Consider the following 24,523-nt stretch of genomic DNA (forward strand, 5'->3'; position numbering starts at 1 on the left):
GATGGATTAATGAAAACCCATCAGCAGGAACAGCTGATCTAATGGTTGGAAATAAAATATGTATAAACAGACAATGCTGCCAAGTCTCTGAGCACGAGTGCGCATGCCAGAGATGAGTCTCCCACTTCCAGCAGTGCTGTCCTCCCCCAAGAATCCACAGCACTGGTTCGGCTCAAACAACTGCATCTGAGTTCAATCAAAGTGATAGTGTGGATTGCTGAGGTGAGGGTTTGAACGATGGAGCTGGAGCTGGGGGGCTGGGGGAAAGCCACAGCTTCGTGTCAGCCATGGGTCATCTGCAACAAATAGCAGAAAACCTAGCTCACAGAGAAAAAGAAACAGATGGTGAGGGATATCAGGAGACAACCAGGGCTGAGCATCTTGACACATGCAATGATGTACCGGCGAGGAGGAAAGCAGGCAGGGGCCGAGTGAAAAAAAATCAATAAAAAATGTACATGTTTATTGTGGCAATTTGAATGTAATTCTGTTGTTTTACATTGTTAATGCTCCATTAGTTGAAGATTACAACATGGCTAGAGGATGGGCAGAAGAGGGTCAGAAGAAGGCATTGGGGATTAATAGATACTTTCTCCACCAACTTTCATCTATTGCTTTCAAATCTGTACTGTAGTGACTGTGAGATGTGAGCAGCTCCCCTCAGCTCCCTGCTTGCACCCAGTGCACAGTCCTCGGTCCTGGCCCAATTGCATAGCCAGCCTCCCCACAGTTATATTTTTGAGTCTTTTCTACCCTTCTAACTCTACAAGTCTTTACAAGTCATGTTATCAGTATCCTGCCCAGGGTAATGAACAGAAAAGCCTTCTGAGAATTATTTTAGCTACTGGAACCATCCCATGACCTCACAGGATGTCCTTTTCCATTTTTGCTAAGTGATAGAGCGTAACAACATCAGGCTTTGTTTTAGGTTTAAACTATTAAACACATTTATTTCACAAAAGATGAATATATGAATAAATAAGAGGTATAAGATATACATCCATATATTTACAATGGACATCCTACTACCTTGCTCTTCAAAAAGAAAACAATAAAAGGTAGCAATCTAAATGCTACACTATTCTTTTGTAAATAACTTTCACATCGGAACCTGTGGGAGCTGCGCCAGTCTGAACTACATCTCTTGGAAGTTCAAACCAAGTCTCAGACTCCAACAGCTACACAGCTCCTTACACATCCCCTAAAACAGTTAGCCGGATCTGGTTAACTATTGACCACATTTGAAAATAAGTGGCCATCATAGACATAACTGAACAAATCACAGATCTGCTCGAAAGTAGCTTGGCTTGTCCCTCAGGCTTTTCAGACAATTCGCCAAAAATATTGAATTATGTTTAGGACAATATTCTGACATTAGGTAGTCTTTTTTTTAAATCCTTATGGCTAGTGACTGAATCAAAGGAACCTCTGCAAAGCAAGAAGAAACAACTGCTACATTTTTGCCACATCAACCTCCCTCCCATTCAGCCAGAGCCATCTGTGCCACTGTGAGTCCTCTCGTCAATTCCCCATCCAGCCCTGGTACATGTTGGCCTCTTGTCACTCATTACAGTAGATATATAAATCAAAAATGCTGTATCATATTACTGTATATATCAATTATATTTATCTCTTTACCTATAGAGATAGAGACGAAGATACACACACACACAAAAACACACACACACACACACACACACACACCAGCAATCAACAGCTCCCTTTGGCCCTGGCCTAAAAATACAATTTTATTCCCCATGTATTGTTGGTTAGTAACAATATTTTTGTCAGTTGTCAGTTACATTCTTAGTAAGAAAACCGGGAATATTATTAAAAGTTTAGTCAGACTTAACACACACTAGGGAGGAAACTAAACAGCAGGTCTTCAAAGGTGGTAATCTCTGGATTACTCACAGTGCAACTTGCTTGTGACTATAGGAACAGCAAGATAAAACAGATTAATGCATGGCTGGAGAAATGGTGCAGGAAGGAGGGCTTCAGATTCCTGGGGCATTGGGACCAGTTCTGGGACAGGAAGGACCTGTACAAGGTGGACAGATTGCATCTAAACAGGGCTGGGACCAACGTCCTCGCGGGGAGGTTAACGAGTGAAGTGGGGAGGGTTTAAACTAATTTGGCAGGAGAAGGGGAACCAGGGTGAACCATAAGAGAGGAGAAACTAGGGGCTCGAATTTAGCAGGCCTGCGTGTTCCCAGCGAGTGGTCCTCCGGGAGCGTCGAAAACGCGAACGGCGAAATTAGTGGGTTGCCCACGCGATCGTAGCAGGCAATCCACTAATAGGATCCAATTACCTGCTCCTCCGGGGTCCACGGCGCTGGCCTGCGCGTCGGTCGGGCTGCGCATGCGCAGTACGATCTGTCAGCTGGAGGCTCTCTAGTTAAAGGGGCAGTCCTCCACTGACAGATGCTGCAACCAATGGGACAAATTGCAGCATGGAGCAGCCCAGGGGGAAGGCTGCTCCCAGTTTAATGATGCCTCACCCCAGGTATCATCAGATGGGGTGAGGAGGAGGGGGAGGACACAGAACTTGCCCCCGGCGGGCGGGAGGAAGCGGCCTGCCTCTGCCACCAAGAAGGCCTGGCTCGAGGTGGCAGAGGGGGTCACCTGCGCCACCAACATATCGCCCACCTGCATACAGTGCAGGAGGCGCTGCAATGACCGCAGTAGGTCAGCCGCAGTGAGAACACGAAGTCTTTCCCCTACACTCCGTCTGCCACAACACTGCCCCCTTCCCCAAATCTCCTTCGGCACCGCCAACACTATTCTGTCACATCACCCTTCATGCCCACTCACACCCCATCCTCATCTTACCTCCACCTACTCACCTCGCCAGTACTCATCCTGCCACTAACACGCGACCCAATCCTCATACAATCTCATGGCTCCATCCCATACTCACCCTCTCGTGCATCTCCCTCACGGCCAGCCTCACTCAACCTGCCACCACCTGTGCTGCAGCCACAGGGCATGCATCACATATGTGCAGTAGGCAGGGTAAGGCAAACGTCTCGTCAGCATGAAGGGGGTGCACAAGGGTGTCTGAGGGTTTGTCATGGGTGTTACCCATATTGAATTTCAGAGCCACAAACAGCACACATTATATTGACACCACCACTGCCATGTCTCCGCGAATCCTGTCCATTGTGTCCAATAATGCCCGCTCCTGGGTATCACTATGAGGACCCACCACTGATGCCACCCATCGTGTTACTGCAGAGTAGGTGCAGGTGTATTTGCAGGGCTCATCCGCGCAGACGACTGAGAGACATCGGCGGTGTAGCCGGCTGCACCCTGGAAGGATGCGGAGGAGAAGGTGTGGAGGACAGTGGTGACTTTGCCAGCGACAGGTAAGCAGTTGGTGCTGGGGCCAGCCAGGAGCAGCTTGGCATGAAAGAGGCTGCAGATCTCCACGACTACATGTCGAGCGAATCTGCGCCTCCCTGTGCACTGCTGCTCAGAGAGGTCCGGGGAGCTGCGCCTCGGTCTGTGGACCCTGTGGCGAGGGTAGTGCCCTCTGCGACGCGTCTCTCTCTGCGGTAGCCCTCCCTCCTGCTGTGCAGGTGGGCGTGCAACCACACCGTGTTGGGGGGATCCACGTCTCTGCGGCGGACGGCGTGGACTGCGAGGCTGCTGGTGCTGGTCATGCTCTTCGTCCTCCGAGGGTGTCCACGCACCACCCAACTGGCAGGTGTTGGTCTGAGGGGTTGTGCAGGGTAGGTGTGTGGGTCCTCGGACTGGGGCTGCGGTTTCGTGTCGGTCTGTCCTCTGGCTTGGCCGGGGGGTGGTGGGGGGCAGGGGTTGCCCTATGTGAAGCGGTGGCCTCCTGCGTGGGTGAGGGCTCTCCCCCGTGGAGCGCACCTTGGCACCTGCCACAGGCTGCTGGCTGCAACACGCCTGGTTTGAAGGGTCCTGTTTCCCCCAGTGTGGGAAACTGACTGCCTTGAACGTAAAATCCCACACTTCCTCTTTTGACAGCTGCTCAGCTCATTAACTGACCACAACGAGCAAGGTAAGTACTCTCAAGTGGAACCCCGCTGGCTTTAATTGCCTGCGGGATTCCCACCAGCGTGGCTTTCGCGCGTAGCCCCGCACGTCAGCGCGGTACCCGGAAGTGGCCGGGATTTCGTCCGAATCCGGTCACGTGATCGGAGATCGGGATTTTCGGGGCCCCCCCGCTGGAAACCCGCAGGTAACCCGACCCTAAAATCGAGCCCTAGGTGTATAGAGGACTGGGAGAGACAAACAGCAGTAGAATACAGAGAAGTCCAGAAAGAGGAGGAATTAGATAGGGGAGAAATGCAAAGCAGACTAAGATGGTTTGGAGTGCATGTATGGAAATGCATGGAGTGTGACAAATAAGGCTAGTGAGCTGTAGGCACAAGTTGCCACATGGGATTATGATTATAGAGACAACAACGGAAACCTGGCTCAAACAAGGGCAGGAATGGGGACTTTTAACATTCCTGGCTACAATGTATTCAGGAGGGATAGGGAAGGAAAAAAAGAGAAGGGGGCAGGACAAATTGAGAAGGCTGTTAAAAAAGCATACGGGATCCTTGGATTTATAAATAGAGGCATAGTGTACAAAAGCAAGGAAGTTATGCTCAACCTTTATAAATCACTGGTTAGGCCCCAGCTGGAGTATTGTGTCCAAATTTGGGCACCGCACTTTAGGAAGGATGTCAAGGCCTTAGAGAGGGTGTAGAGGAGATTTACTGGAATGGTACCAAGGATGAGGGACTTCAATAACGTGGACAGACTAGAGATGCTGGGGTTGTTCTCCTTAGAGCAGAGAAGGTAAAAGGAGATTCAATAGAGGTGTTCAAAATTATGAAGAGTTTTGATAGAGTAAATAAGGAAAAGCTTTTTACAGTGGCAGAAAGGTTGGTAACCAGAGGACACGGATGTAAGATAATTGGCAAAAGAAGCAGAGGGGAGATGTGGAGATTTTTTTTTACACTGCAAGTTCTTATGATCTGGAATGCACTGCCTGAAAGGGTGGTGGAAGCAGATTCAATAGTAATTTTCAAAATGGAATTATAGAATCATAGAAGTTACAACATGGAAACAGGCCCTTCAGCCCAACATGTCCATGTCGCCCAGTTTATACCACTAAGCTAGTCCCAATTGCCTGCACTTGGCCCATATCCCTTTATACCCATCTTACCCATGTAACTGTCCAAATGCTTTTTAAAAGACAAAATTGTACCCGCCTCTACTACTGCCTCTGGCAGCTCGTTCCAGACACTCACCACCCTTTGAGTGAAAAAATTGCCCCTCTGGACCCTTTCGTATCTCTCCCCTCTCACCTTAAATCTATGCCCCCTCGTTATAGACTCCCCTACCTTTGGGAAAAGATTTTGACTATCTACCTTATCTATGCCCCTCATTATTTTATAGACTTCTATAAGATCACCCCTTAACCTCCTACCCTCCAGGGAAAAAAGTCTCAGTCTATCCAACCTCTCCCGATAAGTCAAACCATCAAGTCCCGGTAGCATCCTAGTAAATCTTTTCTGCACTCTTTCTAGTTTAATAATATCCTTTCTATAATAGGGTGACCAGAACTGTACACAGTATTCCAAGTGTGGCCTTACTAATGTCTTGTACAACTTCAACAAGACATCCCAACTCCTGCATTCAATGTTCTGACCAATGAAACCAAGCATGCCGAATGCCTTCTTCACCACCCTATCCACCTGTGACTCCACTTTCAAGGAGCTATGAACCTGTACTCCTAGATCTCTTTGTTCTATAACTCTCCCCAACGCCCTACCATTAACGGAGTAGGTCCTGGCCCGATTCGATCTACCAAAATGCATCACCTCACATTTATCTAAATTAAACTCCATCTGCCATTCATCGGCCCACTGGCCCAATTTATCAAGATCCGTTGCAATCCTAGATAACCTTCTTCACTGTCCACAATGCCACCAATCTTGGTGTCATCTGCAAATTTACTAACCATGCCTCCTAAATTCTCATCCAAATCATTAATATAAATAACAAATAACAGCGGACCCAGCACCGATCCCTGAGGCACACCGCTGGACGCAGGCCTCCAGTTTGAAAAACAACCCTCTACAACCACCCTCTGTCTTCTCTTGTCAAGCCAATTTTGTATCCAATTGGCTACCTCACCTTGGATCCCGTGAGATTTAACCTTATGTAACAACCTACCATGCGGTACCTTGTCAAAGGCTTTGCTGAAGTCCATGTCGACCACGTCTACTGCACAGCCCTCATCTATCTTCTTGGTTACCCCTTCAAAAAACTCAATCAAATTCGTGAGACATGATTTTCCTCTCACAAAACCATGCTGACTGTTCCTAATCAGTCCCTGCCTCTCCAAATGCCTGTAGATCCTGTCCCTCAGAATACCCTCTAACAACTTACCCACTTCAGATGTCAGGCTCACCAGTCTGTAGTTCCCAGGCTTTTCCCTGCCGCCCTTCTTAAACAAAGGCACAACATTTGCTACCCTCCAATCTTCAGGCACCTCACCTGTAGCTGTCGATGATTCAAATATCTCTGCTAGGGGACCCGCAATTTCATCCCTAACCTCCCATAACGTCCTGGGATACATTTCATCAGGTCCCGGAGATTTATCTACCTTGATGCGCGTTAAGACTTCCAGCACCTCCCTCTCTGTAATATGTACACTCCTCAAGACATCACTATTTATTTCCCCAAGTTCCCTAACATCCATGCCTTTCTCAACCGTAAATACCGATGTGAAATATTCATTCAGGATCTCACCCATCTCTTATGGTTCAGCACATAGATGACCTTGTTGATCCTTAAGAGGCCCTACTCTCTCCCTAGTTACTCTTTTGCCCTTTATGTATTTGTAGAAGCTCTTTGGATTCTCCTTTGCCTTATTTGCCAAAGCAATCTCATGTCCCCTTTTTGCCCTCCTGATTTCTCTCTTAACTCTACTCCGGCAATCTCTATACTCTTCAAGGGATCCACTTGATCCCAGCTGCCTATGCATGCCATATGCCTCCTTCTTCTTTTTGACTAGGGCCTCAATCTCCCGAGTCATCCAAGGTTCCCTACTTCTACCAGCCTTGCCCTTCACTTTATAAGGAATGTGCTTACCCTGAACCCTGGTTAACACACTTTTGAAAGCCTCCCACTTACCAGACGTCCCTTTGCCTGCCAACAGACTCTCCCAATCAGCTTCTGAAAGTTCCTGTCTAATACCATCAAAATTGGCCTTTCCCCAATTTAGAATTTTAACTTTTGGGCCAGACCTATCATTCTCCATAGCTATCTTAAAACTAATGGAATTATGATCACTGGTCCCAAAGTGATCCCTCACTAACACTTCTGTCACCTGCCCTTCCTTATTTCCCAAGAGGAGGTCAAGTTTTGCCCCCTCTCTAGTCGGGCCATCCACATACTGAATGAGAAATTCCTCCTGAATACACTCAACAAATTTCTCTCCATCCAAGCCCCTAATGCTATGGCTGTCCCAGTCAATGTTGGGAAAGTTAAAGTCCCCTACTATTACCACCCTATTTTTCTTGCAGCTGTCTGTAATCTCCTTACATATTTGCTCCTCAATTTCCCGTTGACTATTTGGGGGTCTCCCTCTGGATAAGAATTAGATAAGTAATGGAAAAAGAAAAATTTGCGGGGTTAAGGAGAAAGAGTAGGCTAGTGGGACTAATTGGATAGCTCTTTTAAAGAGCTGGCACCAGGTATGATGGGCCAAATTGTCTCCTTCTGTGCTGTATTATTCTATCATTCTATGACTACAAGGAAAAGAGCTGCATATATGTATAAAACATACTGATAGCGTAAATTGCCACCTTTTATTCTTTTTCCATCAAGGAAATAGATAATCAAATTGCTACTATAGCTACATATTCATTTGTTGAATAAATTTGCTTAATATTTTAAATGTAAGTTCTGATGTGATGCTGTTTGTTATCCTGGATACATTACCAGAAGCCTACCTAGACATTAAGACTAGGGAAGACATTCTTGGAGACACAGGGAGTTGGGAGAGTGGCCTAAAATTCTGCAGCCAAAAGAAATCTCGAGTAAGAAACATAATAAGATCCCAAAATGTTGCACTTATACTGCAAAATACTGCTGCTTGTATTAGCCACTGTAGAATGTGTCTTACCTGAGGAGTTGCAACATATATCCATCGTTTTTACCAGCTTTAACTTGGTAGAGTTCAGGTTCCAAAACACTGTACTGTTATTTCGTCCTGATTTCAGAGAAATCTTTGGCTTGTCAGGTTCTATAAAATTTAAGCAATGCCGTATCAACAATCACATCCCACAATTATTTTGTCTATTCTTTAAGAAGTGTTTGAACACATCAGTGCCGACTACTCTGTATAGCTGCAAAACACTGCGTAAGTACAATAAGGACACCACTTTGTATGAGTTAATAGAGATGGTCGGGCCAATTTTCCTCAGTGGATGCTCACTGGGTATCTAAAAGGCACAACACCATTGAGAGGCCGCTGCAAACAATATTCTCCTCCCGGGCTATTTGTATGGCCCTGGGGAACTCCAAGTATAGTGAGGGGAGTATGCAGGAAAGGCCACAATCACAGGAATGGAGCATTCAAGAGGGAATATAGTGCTGAAGGAGGCCGCAAAGTGTTCATAGAATCATGGAAAGTTACAGCACAGAAGGAGGCCATTCGGCCCATTGTGTCCGTGCCGGCCGAAAAAGAGCTAACCACTTTCCAGCACTTGGTCCGTAGCCCTGTAGGTTACGGCACTTCAAGTGCACATCCAAGTACTTTTTAAATGATTTGAGGGTTCCCGCCGTTACCATCCTTTCAGGCAGCCTCTGAGTGAAAATATTTCTCCTCAGCTCCCCTCTAATCCTTCTACCAATTACTTTGAATCTATGGCCCTCTGTCACTGACCCCTCTGCTAAGGGAAATAGGTCCTCCCTATCCACTCTATTTAGTCCCATCATAATTTTATATACCTCAATTAAATCTGCCCACAGCCTCCTTTGTTCCAAAGAAAGCAACCCCAGCCTTTCCAATCTTTTCTCATAGCTAAAATTCTCCAGTCCTGGCAACATCCTCGTAAATCTCCTCTGTACCCTCTCGAGTGCAATCACATCTTTCCTGTAATGTGGTGACCAGAACTGTACGCAGTACTCAAGCTGTGGCCTAACCAATGTTTTATACAGTTCCAGCAAAACATCCCTGCTCTTATATTCTATGCCTCGGCTAATAAAGGAAAGTATCCCGTAAGCCTTTTTAACCACCTTATCTACCTGTCCTGCTGCCTTCAGGGATCTGTGGATATGCACTCCAAGGTCCTTCACTTCCTCTACACCGCTCAGTATCCTCCCATTTATTGTGTACTCCCTTGCTTTGTTTGCCCTCCCCAAATGCATTACCTCACACTTCTCTGGATTGAATTCCATTTGCCATTTTCCTGCCCACCTGACCGGTCCATTGATATCTTCCTGCAGTCTACAGCTTTCCTCCTATCAACCACACGGCCAATTTTTGTATCATCTGCAAACTTCTTGATCAAGCCCCCCACATTCAAGTCCAAATCATTAATATATACCACAAAAAGCAAGGGACCTAGTACTGAGCCTTGCAGAACCCCACGAGAAACAGCCTTCCAGTCACAAAAACACCCATCAACCATTACCCTTTGCTTCCTGTCACTGAGCCAATTTTGAATCCACTTTCCCTTGGATCCCATGGGCTTTTACTTTTCTGACCAGTCTGCCATGTGGGACCTTGTCAAAAGCCTTCCTAAAATCCATGTAGACTACTTCAAATGCGTTACCCTCATCGACCCTCCTTGTCGCCTCCTCAAAAAATTCAATCAAGTTAGTCACACAAGACCTTCCCTTAACAAATCCATGTTGACTGTCCTTGATTAATCTGTATCTTTCTAAATGATGTCTCTGAGAATTGATTCTAATAATTTGCCCACCACCGAGGTTAGACTGACTGGCCTGTAATTACTTGGTCTATCCTTTTCTCCCTTTTTAAGCAATGGTGCAATGTTAGCAATCCTCCGGCACCATGCCTGTAGTCAGAGAGGATCGGAAAATGGTCAGAGCCCCCGTTATTTCCTCCCTTGCTTAGTTTAACAGTCTGGGATACATTTCAAACAGGCCTGGCGATTTATCTACTTTCAAAGATGCTAAACCCCTTAATACTTCATCTCTCACTATGTTTATCCCATCCAATATTTCACACTCCTCCTCCTTAACTACAATCTCTGCATCGACTCCCTCTTTTGTGAAGACAGACACAAAGTATTCATTAATAACCATACCCACATCTTACGCCTCCACGTGTAGGTTACCTTTTTGGTCTCTAATAGGCCCTACTCTTTCCTTAGTTACCCTCTTGCTCTTTATGTATTTATAAAACATTTTTGGGTTTTCCTTGATTTTACTTGTCAGTATTTTTTCATGCCCTCTCTTTGCTTTCCTAATTTCCTTTTTAATTTGCCCCCTGCACTTTCTATACTCCTCTAGGCTTTCTGCAGTATTGAGCTCTCGGTATCTGACATAAGCTTCCCTTTTTTGTCTTATCTTACCCTGTATGCTCCTTGTCATCCAGGGGGCTCTAGATTTGGCCGTCGCAGCCTTTTTCCTTGTGGGAACATATTTACTCTGAACCCCTTGACTCTCCCCCTTGAATGCCTCCCACTGCTCTGACATTGATTTCCCTTCAAGTAGCTGTTTCCAGTCCACTTTTTCTAAATCATTTCTCAGCCTAGTAAAATTGGCCTTTTCCCCAATTTAGAACTTTTATGCCTGTTCTATCTTTGTCCTTTTCCATAATTATGCTAAATCTAACTGAATTATGATCACTGCCACCAAAATGCTCTCCCACTGATAATCCTTCCAACTGCCCAGCTTCATTCCCTAAAACTAAATCCAGAATTGCCCGCCCTCTTGTTGGGCTTGCTACGTACTGGCTAAAAAAGTTCTTCTGAATGCAATTTAAGAATTCTGCGCCCTCTATACCTTTTGCACTGATTGTATCCCAGTTGATATTTGGGTAGTTGAAATCCCCTACAAGTGTTGCCTCGCAACCTGCTACAAATTTATTGCAAACCCTCAGACAACTTTAAAGCTCTTTCATTACTTACTATGCCTGCCCATACTACAGCAGGGTGCAGTTTACAACTGAAGCCCATGGCATGTTAATAAGGGCTTCACACACCAAATCATCATAGTACAACCCAACTGAATGATCGTTTACTAACACATAGGATGTTCTTCAGGTTGGCCATATGTCTGTACTTCACCATAAAGTACCAACTCACCCCCAAGAGACATACGTACACAGCAGCCAGCCATGTCAGTTGCAAATCCCATTCGGAAAACACCGAGAAGCAGCACTAGGATAGTGCTACTAAATAGGATAGTAGAAGACGCACAGAAACAAGAAATTACATTGATATAGCGCCCACAATGTAAAGAAATGTCCCAAAGGGCTTCAAAATTGATGTAAGGAAAGAGGGGCTGAAACAGAAAGGGGAGATTAGGAGGGGTGATCTGAAGCTTGGTCAAAGAGAAAGGTTTTAAGAAGATTTTGAAAGATGGAGACAGAAGTAAGGAGGTGGAGAAATTTAAGGAGGGAGTCCTGGAGCAGCTGAGGCCTCTGCCACAAATGGTGGGGTGATAGGAGGCTGTACAAGAGGCTGGAGCATTCAGGAGGAGGTGTAGGCTGGTGGAGATAGAAGAAATAGGGTGCGGCAAGGCTGTGGAGGATTTATAAATGAGGACAGGGATTTTAAATTTAATGCATTGGAGGATGGGGAGCCAGGGTAGATCAGGGGGTGATGGAAAAGCAGGACATAGTGTGGGACAGGATACCAGCGGCAGAGCTTTGGAGAAGTTGGAGTTTATGGAGCGTGGAGAATGGCAGGCCAACAAGGAGAAGCATTGAAGTAGTCCCCAACATTGACTGCACTTTAATTCAACTTTGTCCAGACAGTTTACTTCTGATAGGATGGATAAAGATAGGAACAGGTGAAAGGATAAGCATGCATGGCAGTTGAGTTAGTGCAGAGGGCAGTACTGGTGACGGTATATTCAGCCACTTCATTGTGCAGATATGGACAGGACTGCTCCTGTATTAGATGGATCAGACCATTCTGGTTGCAAAGGTGTTTCATCGGGGGATATCTTCTGGGTCATTGTCAGTATCCTGTTTTCTCACTGGAAGCTTTTACTGTTCCATCGCAGGGCCCCTCTGGGTGGCAAAACTGTACCACATGCAGCAGACAATGATATTCTTGAAGATTCTACCAGAGCTGTGCTGTCACTCCCTCCCTTCACCACCCCCGCTCCCCGCCCCCTGCCGATCTGTCCAAGTTATCCTAGCATGGGCCTTGTTCTATCTGTGTACACCTGGCATTCATGGCTGCAGCAACTGGGTCAGGAGCCAAGGCTGAAAAGGATAACCTTGGTTTCCTGGGAGACACCCTTCCAGTCTGCCTTCTCCTTCAAACAACCCAGGCACAATGGATTGTCTTAAATTGAATGAATGATGCCCACTGCCTTGGATTTGGACATTTATTTGCATTCTCTTGTATTGATGGCCACAGGCCACCTGCACATTTATGGAGTGGAATCCCTTGCAGTTCCTGAATACCATCAATAATGAAGGATAGTTTCACGAACCCTGGGAAAAAGTTCAGTATGCTCTCATTCTTCTGCCAGCTTTCCGTGAAGAAATTGACAAATGAGTTTGCCCCAGTAAACAATGCACTGGTGATCTGCTTGATATAATGTTGCATTGTAGATTGACTTATGTTCCTGCAGAGGCTGCTTGGGAGCATCAGAGGTATCAAGGTTCAGTTACACAGTGACTTTTGTTGGCACTGGTCCTGTTGCCCCTATGATTCATGTTATCTGCATGTCTGATACCAGCACATGACATAGATCAGTCATTTGCTCTCTGGTGAGGTGCAGAGTGCAAAGGGAATTGACCACAGTCATTCTGTGGCAAAGTGCCTTGGTCTGTACACATGACTATATGGCAAGAGCAGTCAGCCCTGGTGCAAAAGAAACTGTGGAGCCTCACTCCTCGCACCTTCTTCGTGTTCCTCCAAAGAACCTCAGACAGAGGATACCAACAGGAATTCGATGGTCTGACTTTTGATTGTAACAACAAAAATGCAACAGTCAAAAAAAAATCAGCCTAAGAGGTGGTTGCAAGATCGACCAGGGAACCGTTGAGATCCTTCTCTGATTTTGTGACCTTTGCACATCAGTTCTGATCCAGTGGCACATATCCCAACAGTAAAAGCTATCCTCATATCACTGTAATGTATCAGAGTTGCTAAGACTTCTAATTGCAATCTCGAACACTTACTTTCGTAGTCTGCCTGAAATGTGCGGTTTACAATAATGTTCCATGTTGAAGCAGGTTGTTTGATTGTGAAAGAGCAAAAGTAATGTTCACATGCAGTTATATTTTTAATTTTCATCCGTGCTGGCATGTTTGAACTCAGAAATCCTATTCCTGAAAGGCAAAAAACATATATTACAAAATGATTAATATATTTCAGACTTCTCTGGGCTGGCATTTTATGAATACACAGAGGCAAACTCTCTGTAAAGGATCGGTCAATAAAGAAATTCGATCATAAAATGAGATACAATTGGCCCTGAATTTCCTCGATGTATGTTGCACCATTGATGCACCGGAAAATTACACCGTTCACTAGCAGAGCGAATAGTACGCACGTTTCCTGAGTAAGTTGATTTGCATGTGATATGGTGTAAGTTGTGGCATAATTGTGCTTTAAAAGCACCGTGAGCAGCTTACGGACCCAGGAAACTTTAGTGCAGACGTGGCACAGCCTCTGTAAAGGTGGCAGTCTTCATTCGAGCTCTTGGGGATTGCAGAGATTCTTTGCTCGACCTTTTATCCACTCAGGGCATCTCCCACCCTCATCTGAAGTGTCTCTTGCCAGAACCATGAGCAGTTACAGGCCAGCTGTGCCCACAGGGCAGCACGGCAAGGCAGCATCTCGCCAAAGGGGTGCGAGTTTTTCACAGGAGGTCCAGCAAACCACCCCTGGAAAAGGTGGAAGGCAAGTGGGGCAGGAGTGTCAACTTTGCTGCCTTGCTGACATATTCTCCTCGCTTGCAGGCACTGCTGTTCCTCCTCCTCCTCCTCCTCCTCCATAAGGATGACATAAGGAGGTATACCAGCAGGGAATGCAATACTTTCTCCAGAGTAATTCTGTTGGAGGCGGCGAGGGTGGCAGGACCTGCACTGGAATATCATAGGATGGGCAAAAACAGGAACGCAGCTGCAGGCCCAAGATGCCACTAATACTGGGGCCTTCTGGTTGCTGCTGGAGTGCAAAAGTCAGAAGGACGCAAGTTTCAAAGATCAGCCTTGGTCGGAGGGGAATCTTAAAACTACCTCAACTGAAATTGTAGCTCTTCTGTGTGCTCCCAGGACTCCCACAGACTTTCTGCTGTAAGCCAGATTTCTTGGGATGTCTCACCATTTGGGTGGCCCACAGGTGAAGTCATTGGAAAGTGAGGCTATGGACCCGAGAACACTCGCTCCTGTCTTGTTTGCGTCGTCATGCTGGGCCTACATCTGCATTGGGCACAGGCCCAGTTACACTGAATTCAGGAAGCCTCAGACATTCCAGGGCAGTGCAGTTGAGTACGGAGACCTGATGCGATAGTCTCTGTCCCTATTTGATCTTCACTGCACCTGAGAACTGAACATTTTCCAGGGGCAACAAATAGGAAAATCTGCCTTTCGATATGTTTTTCTTCTTGTTGCCTCCATTAGCCCGCCAATAAATGGTCGAACTTCTGAGGGCTTTGTTCAATCAACAGTCTAAGTCAGGATGGGTTTGCACAACCACTGTCAAAGACCCTGTGTGATCAGCCAACAAGGGCTCTCCTCTCATAGCAGGTGAATGAGCCACATGAGTTTTTAATCTTCCCAGTCAAATAAAATGCTCTGCTATTCTAAAGTTCCATACCCAGCAGTGTCAGCCTTGGCTCAGTGGTCGCCTCTGAGTCAGAAGGTCATGGCTTCAAGACCCAGGCCAGACACTTGAGCAAATAATCCAGGCTGACACTTCAGTGCGGTACTGAGGGAGTGCTGCACTGTCGGAGGTGCCGTCTTTCAGATGAGACGTTAAACCAAGTCTGCCCTCTCAGATGGATGTACATGATCCCACAGAAGAGCTGGATAGTTGTCCTGGTATCTTGACCAATATTTATCCCCCATCAAACGCCTAAATAACAGATTATCTGGTCATTTATTTCATTGCTGTTTGTGGGACCTTGCTGTGCGTAAATTGGCTGCCGCGTTTCCTACATTACAACAGTCCTTCATTGGTTGTAAAACGACTTGGGACGTCCTGAGGTCATGAAAGGCACTATATAAATGCAAGTTCTTTCTTTTCTTTAACTGAACTATTTGCAACAGATCCATTTGGATGAAAAGTAATTCTGCGAACATCGCACAAGATGTCTTAAAGAAATGTTGTCATTTTTTATTGGAGACTCTGAACAATGGAAAAATATTATTGTAAATTTTCATTCTAAATACCTTGAGACGAATTACATTGCCCATCATACGTGAAATTGCATTTGCTGCTTCCTTGCGCTTGGAGATCGAAATGAATTTCACCTTCATTCTGGTTTGGTGTTAGATTGAAGCGAAAATCTTGAATAGAAATGAGTTGAAAATAACAGTCATATAATGAAATGCTTTTATTGAACCACATTACATTTGTACTTGCAGACGTTAAAGCCTTTACAAATGATAAGTTTTGAAGACCGTAAACTTTTGAAAAAAACAAAAACTGTTGATCACCTTTTAAAACAGTTCTGAAGTCTGTAAATTTTTAATATTTCATGATCCAGTATTTAGCAATACAGCTGTTAATAGATTAACCCACGCATTGCAACTAATCTGTGAACTACATCAACAAAAGCTATATTTTGGGACTGTTTTGTTGCAGTACATAAAAACTAAATAAACTGCACTTACCAGGTGATGGATGTGTTGTGATGTTTCCGAGTTCAATACTGTGATTACATTTCCCTTTGAGAGTGGTTGTGAGCCTATAAGCAGTACACTGTTCTAGCTTTTTAATTGACACCGTAGTCTGGCTCATATTTGCATACAACGGTTTATCTGGGCCATTCTGAATCGTAATGGAACGATCTTCACTGATGTTGTAACTTATGTTCAGGGTGACACTGTCATCTGTGGCTTCGATTTTTGTGACAGTAAACGTATAATTCGCTAAAAGAAGAAAATTAAAAATTAAAAAATATTTTCTATTGTAAATACATAGTCATATTTCTTCACATGCAGGTCAAGAACATATTTTTCTTACGACATTTGAAACAGCCCAGCAAAGGTCAGTTACTTTTTTCTTTAAGCAAGGGGAGAGAAAAACTACTATATAATTTTATCAACGAGCGGTTACTTCAAAGATGAGACTCACAGAAATAAGTCAGCCACTTCCCATTCAATAATGAAACTTCCATGAATCTCAGTTTGAACTCATTCACAACTGTGCTGGTCTGGTTTCCCACCTCCTCCAACATTGGTGGAGGGTCTGTACAGGGCACCAGTGTGGAGAGGTCAAAATGGCACACCAGGCATAAGTATTGGTGGTTGCACTCACTCACCTTGGCTGCTACTGACATCCAACAGTCAGAGACATCCTGGACACCCCACTACTCAAAGATGTTTTGGTGCCTTTGGTTTCCTCCAATGGTGGTCTTGCCATTCACCACCAAAAGTATCTCTCTCTCACCGCACCATTTTTCATGCAAACACATAGGGCTAGATTTCCTGGTGGGGCGTTTTTGCCACCAGGGGTGAGCCGGAGAGGGGGCTTCACCCACTACCCAACCACTGCCACAAACCCAACCCATTTTCCTGGCTAAGGCTTGATGAAGAATGTAGGGCAGGCTTCAGCTTCATCTCTATCGGGTGGAGGGAGCCCGCTATTGCTGTGTAGCAATATTTGGTGGCATTGCAGCACCAGGAGGAGCACCTGAAGAGAATTTTTTATGTTTAAGATGGTAAGAAAGCTCAAAATGGGCCTCTGTTTCTTTTGCAGGTCACGGGGGCAAAAGAGAGGGGGAAGTGGTCACCAGTAGGCCCTCTCCCTCCAGCAGGGCCATCAGCGGCCTTGCTGCCACTGCACCAGCAACTACCGCCACCCCTGTCTGTACTGGTCTTACCTGTGGTCAGAGGGAATGTGGCAGGATGGCAGGAAAATCAGCCAGTTTCTCTCGCTCCATCCCACCCACCCACTCAAGCTGTCCTAGAAATGTGGCAGCGCAGTCAAGGGTCAGGCTGCCGAAATCCCTGTTGGGTGGGGAGGGGGAGTTTCAAGCAGGGTCTCAGGGATCCGGCTGCAGGTCTCCTTGTCCCATTTCCCCCTCTTCCGCTGCCATTACGTCACCCAACTTCAGAAGATTCAGACTGTAGAGTCCAACCTGCTGAGGGCAGCATTTCGCAGCTCCTGATTCATTGAAAAGTTTTGCTTACAAACATAAAGGCAGCAGTGCAGTTATAAAAGAACTGCAGGAAAGGTTCACTCAAAATTTTAAATTTAATGATTTAATGTGCAACTACACAACTCCACCCCCCCACCCCCGCCACTCCCATGAATGGTTTACCACGCAGAATTAAACAGTGCTATAATGTAATGATCAGAGCCCCAAAATTCCTTAAGAGACATGCAGGGCTCCTGCCGTAATGTTGGAAGCTTCCCGCTGGCCATGTAAGAGGAGGAATCTCCTTCTGTCCCTTACAAGGCAATTGACAACTGGGGGGTGAAGCCAGGGATGGGGACTCCCTAAGCCGGGAGTTCCTGCTCCATAGGCCGGTAGGGGACCTGGCGTTTCTGTGGCGGCTGGTACACTGAGTGAGGGGAGTTATACCAGCCTCTATAATGGCCAAGTTTCCATTGGCATGGGGCAGAGGGAAGGCAGAGATTCATCTAAAGTGGCACTTGCACGGCCCTCCCCATGCCAATGAGGTGCCCTCCCACTGACCCCACAAACTCTGGTGGGATGAGAACTGGAGGACACTGGCGGGCACAATGCCAATATCCCAAACTATTCAATGATTCGTCACAATTTATTTTATAAGCTGAAGACCAGGAGGTTGATGGCTTGAGGATCAAAAATGCGACAAATGCCATGGTTTTGTTAAATACCACTCGCGAGAATGTTATTCATGTTTCTCCTTTCAGAAATAGAAGACCCCCATCATACATGAAGTAACATTTTATTTAGAAGATTGTAAGTTATGTTTAAGGGTTTTAGTTATTTGTTTTAATAAGAAAAATGATATGCTGTCAGTCTATCTTAAAGGAAGGGAGAGATATGGGGCAGCATTTTAGCACCCGCCAGCGGGTGCGTTCCTGGCGGGGGTGCCCCGAAAATCGGGAAATCCCGGAGCGGGACCGGAGCCCGCCTCGAACCTGCCCACTTCCGGGTTCCCTGCTGACGCGCCGGCGTGCGCGCGCAGCTCCCGCTGGTGGGAATCCCGCAGGCAATTAAAGCCAGCGGGGTTCCACTTGACGCTATTTACTTTGCTTGTTCAGGTCATTAACTGACCTGATTAAGGGATTATGTGCGGAGGGGTGGGATTTTAGAGCAAACTGGGACTGTTTCCCACACTGGGGGAAACACTCCCAGTTCAAATGGACGTGTTGCAGCTGTCAGCCTGTGGCAGCTGCAAAGGTCCATTTTGACAGGTGTGGGGGGTGGGGGAGGGGGGGGGGAGACCCTCACCCATTGCAGGAGGCCACTCTGTCACTTGGGACAAAGTTTGGCCTCCACCACCCTCCTCCTGACAGTCAAAGTCACCAACCTGCACACTTACCTCGGGGTCCAGAGACATGTACCTACCTTGCGGACCCCCTCAGATGTACATCTTCCGGATGGGGGCCGCCGTAGCTCCAGTCATGACCTCCTCGGAGGGCGAACAGCATCACCAGCTTCACCAGCCTCGCCATCCACGCCGTCCACCTCTGACACATGGAGCTCCACAACAGAGTGCTGTGACACATCCACCTGCACAGCAGGAGGGAGGGCTACCACAGAGAGAGATGCGTCGCAGAGGGCACTACCCCCGCCACAGGGTCTACAGACCGAGGCTCAGCTTCCTGGACCTCTCCGAGCAGCAGTGCACACGGAGGCTCAGAGTCACTCGACATTTAGTCGTGGACATCTGCAGCCTCCTTCATGCCAAGTTACTCCTGGCTGGCCCGAGCACCATCTTCTTACCTGTCACTGCCCTCAACAACTTCTCCTCCGCATCCTTCCAGGGTGCAACCGGGGACATCGCCGACGTCTCTCAGCCGTCTGCACAAAAGAGCCCTGCAAATACACCGACACCCACTCTGCAGTGACACAATGGGTGGCATCAGTTGTGGGTCTTCATAGTGATCCTCAGGAAAGGGCATTATTGCACAGACCAGACAAGATTTGTGAAGACGTGGCAGTAGTGGTGCCAATATAATATGTAATGTGAGTTGGTCAGAAATTCAATATAAGTAACAACCATGACAAACCCTCAAACACCCTTGTGCATCCCCTTCATGCTCACGACACGTTTGCCTTACGCTGCCTACTGCACATATGTGATGCATGCCCTGTGGCTGCAGCACAGGTAGTGGCAGGTTGAGTGAGGCTGACTGTGAAAGAGATGCATGAGAGGGTGAGTATGAGATAGAGCCATGAGATTGTATGAGGATTGGGTTGAGTGGTAGTGGCGGGATGAGTACTGGCGAGGTGAGTAAGTGCAGGTAAGATGAGGATGAGGATGAAGTTTGAGTGGGTGTGAGGGGTGATGTGACAGAGTAGTGTTGGCAGTGCAGAAGGAGATGTGGGGTGGGGGCGGTGATGTGGCAGACGAAGTGTAGGGAAAAGACTACGTGTACTCACTTTGGCTGACCTACTGAGGTAATTGAAGCGCCTCCTGCATTGTATGCAGGTGGGCGATATGTTGGTGGTGCTGGTGACCTCCTCTGCCACCTCGAGCCAGGCCTTCCTGGTGGCAGAGGCAGGCCGCTTCCTCCCGCCCGCCGGGGGGAAGATCTCTGTCCTCCCCCTCCTCCTCACCCCATGTATTGAAACCTGGAGTGAGGCATCATTAAACTGGGAGCAGCCTTCCCCCTGGGCTGCTCCATGCTGTGATTTTTTCTGTTTGTTGCAGCATCTGTCAGTGGAGGACTGCCCCTTTAAATAGAGCTCCTCCAGCTGACAGATCTTACTGCGCATGCGCAGCCTGCCCAACGCGCAGATCAGTAGTGGGGAACCCGGAAGAGAAGGTAAGTGGATCCAATTAGTGGATTGTATGCTACAATCGCGCGGGGAGCTGACTAATTTCACCGGGCATGTTACCCACGCGCCCGATAGCCCCCCCGCCGAGAACCCGCAGCCCTGCTAACATCGGGCCCATGGTGTATCTGATGTGATCAGTGACAGCTTGGTATTAAAATAATTTATTTGAAAAAATATTCCTGCAAACAAATAATCAGTCCTTATGACAATTCATATTTTCCATTTGAACAAACTAATGTTTACACTGTATGAAAGCAACAAAAGTTTTCTTACCACAAGCCAGGTCTGCAGACGTGGTAGCTAGGATTAAAAGCACATTATAGCATGTTACAAAGTTGTATTCTTAATTTTCATGCTTAAATGCATTTTCTGCTTTGGCAGTTTATATACAAATACAATGCATTCCTCTTATGCGTACCAATTTTACAAAACAGTAATTGTACTTTTATGAAGTTATAGTAAGCATGCTCAGGAGCAGAACAAACTCAGGAATATGAACTGCCAGCTGACAGTTCAAGACTTTTTTCTTAAATTAACAAACCTAGGAAAAAGATCAAAGGCCATCATGCAGAACATCATCAAGATCAACACAAGTGGAAGAGAAGGGAAAAATCAAGAAGTTGTATTTAAGTGTCGCCAAGCTTAGATTTTAAAAACCTATCGATTGTAGTGAAAAGGGTAAGGAATTCCATATTTTCGGACCTGGGGAAGCATGAGCTGTGATGCACTCACACTGCAAGAATAGCGTTGCTGCAAAGCACGTTCAACTTTGCACTGATGCTAAATTTGCAGAGTTTAATCAGCTGTCAAAGTCTGTTTCACCCCAGTATCAGGTTGGATTCTGACTCCGGATTCAGGCTGCATTTACACTTTAACTGGAGATTTTTTGTGACGTGATACCGGTTTGTACTGATGCTATAGTTACAGTGTGAGTGCACCCTTAAATCAACAAACATTGCAATGAGTCTTGATTTTAACATAATGAGGATGTGGAGGAAAGAGGGACAATGTATATTGGGACATTAAGAGAGGAGAGATCATGGGAACAATGACCATAGTAATAGCAATATAAAATTTAAAACTGTGATGAGAAACACAAACTGGACACTGGAGGTAAGAGAATCAGCTGTCAGACATCCAGTTTTTTCTCATAGTCTGTCCAGCAGTGTGAGAAAGCTGCCAGAAGAGCCTCATCAAATATGTGAGCCGTATACAAGCCACTGATACACATTGGGTTCATAGAAAATTAACATAGCTGAAGAGAAAGGAAGTGTTAGCCAGAAGTTAAGAGAGTAACATTTCACGCTAACAAAACCCTGTACATAAACTATTCAGATTAGCATCTGTATGGAGGAGACTGAACTATAAACTTTTAAAAACACAGAAACTTGGTTCCACACACTAAAGCAAATAGGGCTGAATAGAAATTAATAAAATATTATTTGGTTCACTAAAACTATATGACATGGGATTTAGACTTACGCACACATACACAAGAGCTAACAACACTGCATTTCTTCTGTTTGGGAAATGAAGGTGTTTAGTTATTTGCCTGTAAGGAATAAACCTCTTTTCCATTTTTTAAAAACTGATAATGCTGGCTATTATGGACCACAAGAAGAATGGACAGATAGATGAAACATGTCCCCTTTTATAGCGAAGCCTAAGAACAATATACATGTCTCATTTTGTATCATTTTGTTCAGTTTGGGACCAAACATTTGCTGCAATAGTCCTGAATACATCAGTGTTGTTTAATCTTGTGGGTTAAAATTGGACTTTGCAGTATTAGCAAGGAAAGATTTGAAACATGCCTCCTAAATTCCCTAGCCTGATATTTTAGCAACGGTGTTGACCCGTTACCTTCAATGAATTGACCAATTCGTTACAAAAGCAGACACAAAAGTGTTATTGCACAGCACAATTTCAACCCCCTGGAGTTTTTACATGTCACAGGCCAAGATCATACTGGGTCTGACTGAGTCTGTTCAGCATGATCAAGGATGCTGCCATGCGGTAGGCTCCACCATGCAATGTGCAAGCTGTGACTGCAATGGCAGCAAAGGTACACAACAACAGAAGCATGCACCTCACTTCTCACCTTCCTCCAGTCTGGATCTTGGTCAAAGTTCTTTGTTTTAGATTAAACATATACATATAAACATGATAACCCTAACTCATTATTAAGTGTGCAGTATAATTGGTACATCTCTAAAGTCGTTCAAAATAATCAGTTTACTTCATCAGTACCATTGTTAAGTGTTAAATCTTAGCTGTAAACAGAAGCGTCATTCACTTCATCCTCTCGACCCTATCATCTTTTGGTTAAAAGAAACAACTACAGATGACAATGCAGGGTGTGAGGCACAGGACATGGGAAGAATTGCGGACTTATGTTTTTGAGGTGAGTGTTTCCTCTCCTCCCTGCCCGCCCCATGACTTCTTTCACAGTAATCCCAAAGAAATTATCTTAATTCTGGTCTTTCATGCCAATACTGCAATATTCAAAATGTCTGTGCTGCTTGCAGGTGCGAGCTCAGTCAGCAATGAATACATCCTTTGAATTACTGAACTGCTGGACAGTGGTGCAAAGTGCCTTTGTAAACATACTTGAGACTGCTGTGGTGATAATGGGTGCAGATGTCACTGTTGCTGTATTGCCCGCAGTTGTTGTGCCAATTGTGCCTGTAGAAAGATCAAAGTAAATTAGTGAAAATCCACATCTCCGAAAGAGAAGCCATCAAGAAAAGGTACTTCAAATCAGTTACCTTTTAACACAGAGAGTATAACTGGTAAACCTGCAGTGAAGTGGAACCTGCAAATTTGTACCTCAAACACAGGCGACTTGACTGCACCAATACTCTATTTCTCAGCTTGGTATCAGATCAAGGGACCATTTTACCCTCAGCTAAAATGAGATTAAAACCAGTTTGCTTAAAGACACTGCTGTGTTATGATATAGTAAATTAAAAAATAATCGGTAAGGTGCTTGCACTCGGGTGTGAAGTGGTACTGTTTCTGCATTTGATGTGGGTTTACGAGACACACTTGTTTGAGCCATGCTGCAGGCCACAATTGATGTATAATTTGGCCGAGAGAGAAAGAAGGATAAATTCATTCTAATCACAGCCCTAAGTCATCAGCTCCTTCACACTACTCAGTGATTTTTAAAACATTTATGCTTGGGATGTGGGCGTCGCTGACAAGGTCAGCATTTATTGTCCATCCCTAGTTGCCCCTGAGAAGGTGGTGTTGGGCCTTCCACTTGAATGGCTGCAGTCTGTGTGGTGATGTTGCACCCACAATACTTTTAGATAGGGAGTTCCAGGATTTTGAACCAGCGACGATGAAGGAACAGCGATATATGTCCAAATTTGGATGGTGTGTGACTTGGAGGGGAACTTGGAGAGGATGGTGTTCCCATGGAACTGCTGCCCTTGTCCTTCTAGTTGGTGGAGGTCACAGGTTTGGGAGGTGCTGCCAAAGAAGCCTTGGTGAGTTACTACAGTGGATCCTGTAGATAGTACAGATTACAGCCACGGTGGGCCGATGGTGGAGGGAGTGGACATTTAAGCAATTAATGGGGTGGCGATTAAGTGGACTGCTTTGTCCTGGATGGTGTCGAGCTTCTTGAGTGTTGTCGGAGCTGCACTCATCCAGGCAACTAGAGAGTATTCACACTCCTGACTTATGTAGGTGGCAGGGAAGCTTTGGGGAGTCAGGAGTTGAGCCACTCACCACAGAACACCCAGTCTCTGACCTACTCTGGTAGCCTCAGCAATTATGTGGCTGATCAGGTTGAGTTTCTGGTTATTGGTGGCCCCCAGGGTGTTGATGGTGGGGGACACAGCGATGATGAGGCCACTGAATGTCAAGGGGAGGCAGTTATGCTACTAGGGTTAGCATTATAAAAATGTATCTCCTTCTCATATCTGGGGAGGGGTGGAGCTGGAGAAAAAAATCTGCCAGCTGAAATTCAGGTAAACCTTTGCAAACCAATGCTCAACTTTGTTCTCACCCCTCCTCTTGGCATACAGTAAAGTTGTTTGTCTAATTAATTCTTCATAATTAAACAAACACATTTCTAAATTGCAAATAATGTGCCCCATAACAGATTGATAAGATTTGGGTTTATGCCCTTCATCATACCACATGGTGAGGACCT

The 24,523-nt window shown here is 45.8% G+C and overlaps 1 protein-coding gene across 7 annotated transcripts in view; it reads right to left on the reverse strand.

The window, feature by feature from the left end:
* ptprc (protein tyrosine phosphatase receptor type C) overlaps nt 1–24,523 on the reverse strand; it is a 211,058-nt gene that overhangs the window by 61,792 nt on the left and 124,743 nt on the right. For 6 of the 7 annotated variants that reach the window (XM_067990622.1, XM_067990623.1, XM_067990624.1 and 3 more), the window contains 6 exons: nt 22,969–23,043; nt 20,632–20,658; nt 16,031–16,288; nt 15,587–15,703; nt 13,370–13,519; nt 8,159–8,278 (listed from right to left, as the gene is read on the reverse strand). In XM_067990622.1, coding sequence (XP_067846723.1) covers nt 8,159–8,278; nt 13,370–13,519; nt 15,587–15,703; nt 16,031–16,288; nt 20,632–20,658; nt 22,969–23,043 — 747 coding nt within the window. The remainder of the gene's footprint in view (nt 1–8,158; nt 8,279–13,369; nt 13,520–15,586; nt 15,704–16,030; nt 16,289–20,631; nt 20,659–22,968; nt 23,044–24,523) is intronic. The other variant, XM_067990626.1, reaches the window with a different exon arrangement.

This window comes from Heptranchias perlo, chromosome 9 (assembly GCF_035084215.1).
Source record: "Heptranchias perlo isolate sHepPer1 chromosome 9, sHepPer1.hap1, whole genome shotgun sequence".
In the NCBI taxonomy this organism is placed as follows: domain Eukaryota; kingdom Metazoa; phylum Chordata; class Chondrichthyes; order Hexanchiformes; family Hexanchidae; genus Heptranchias; species Heptranchias perlo.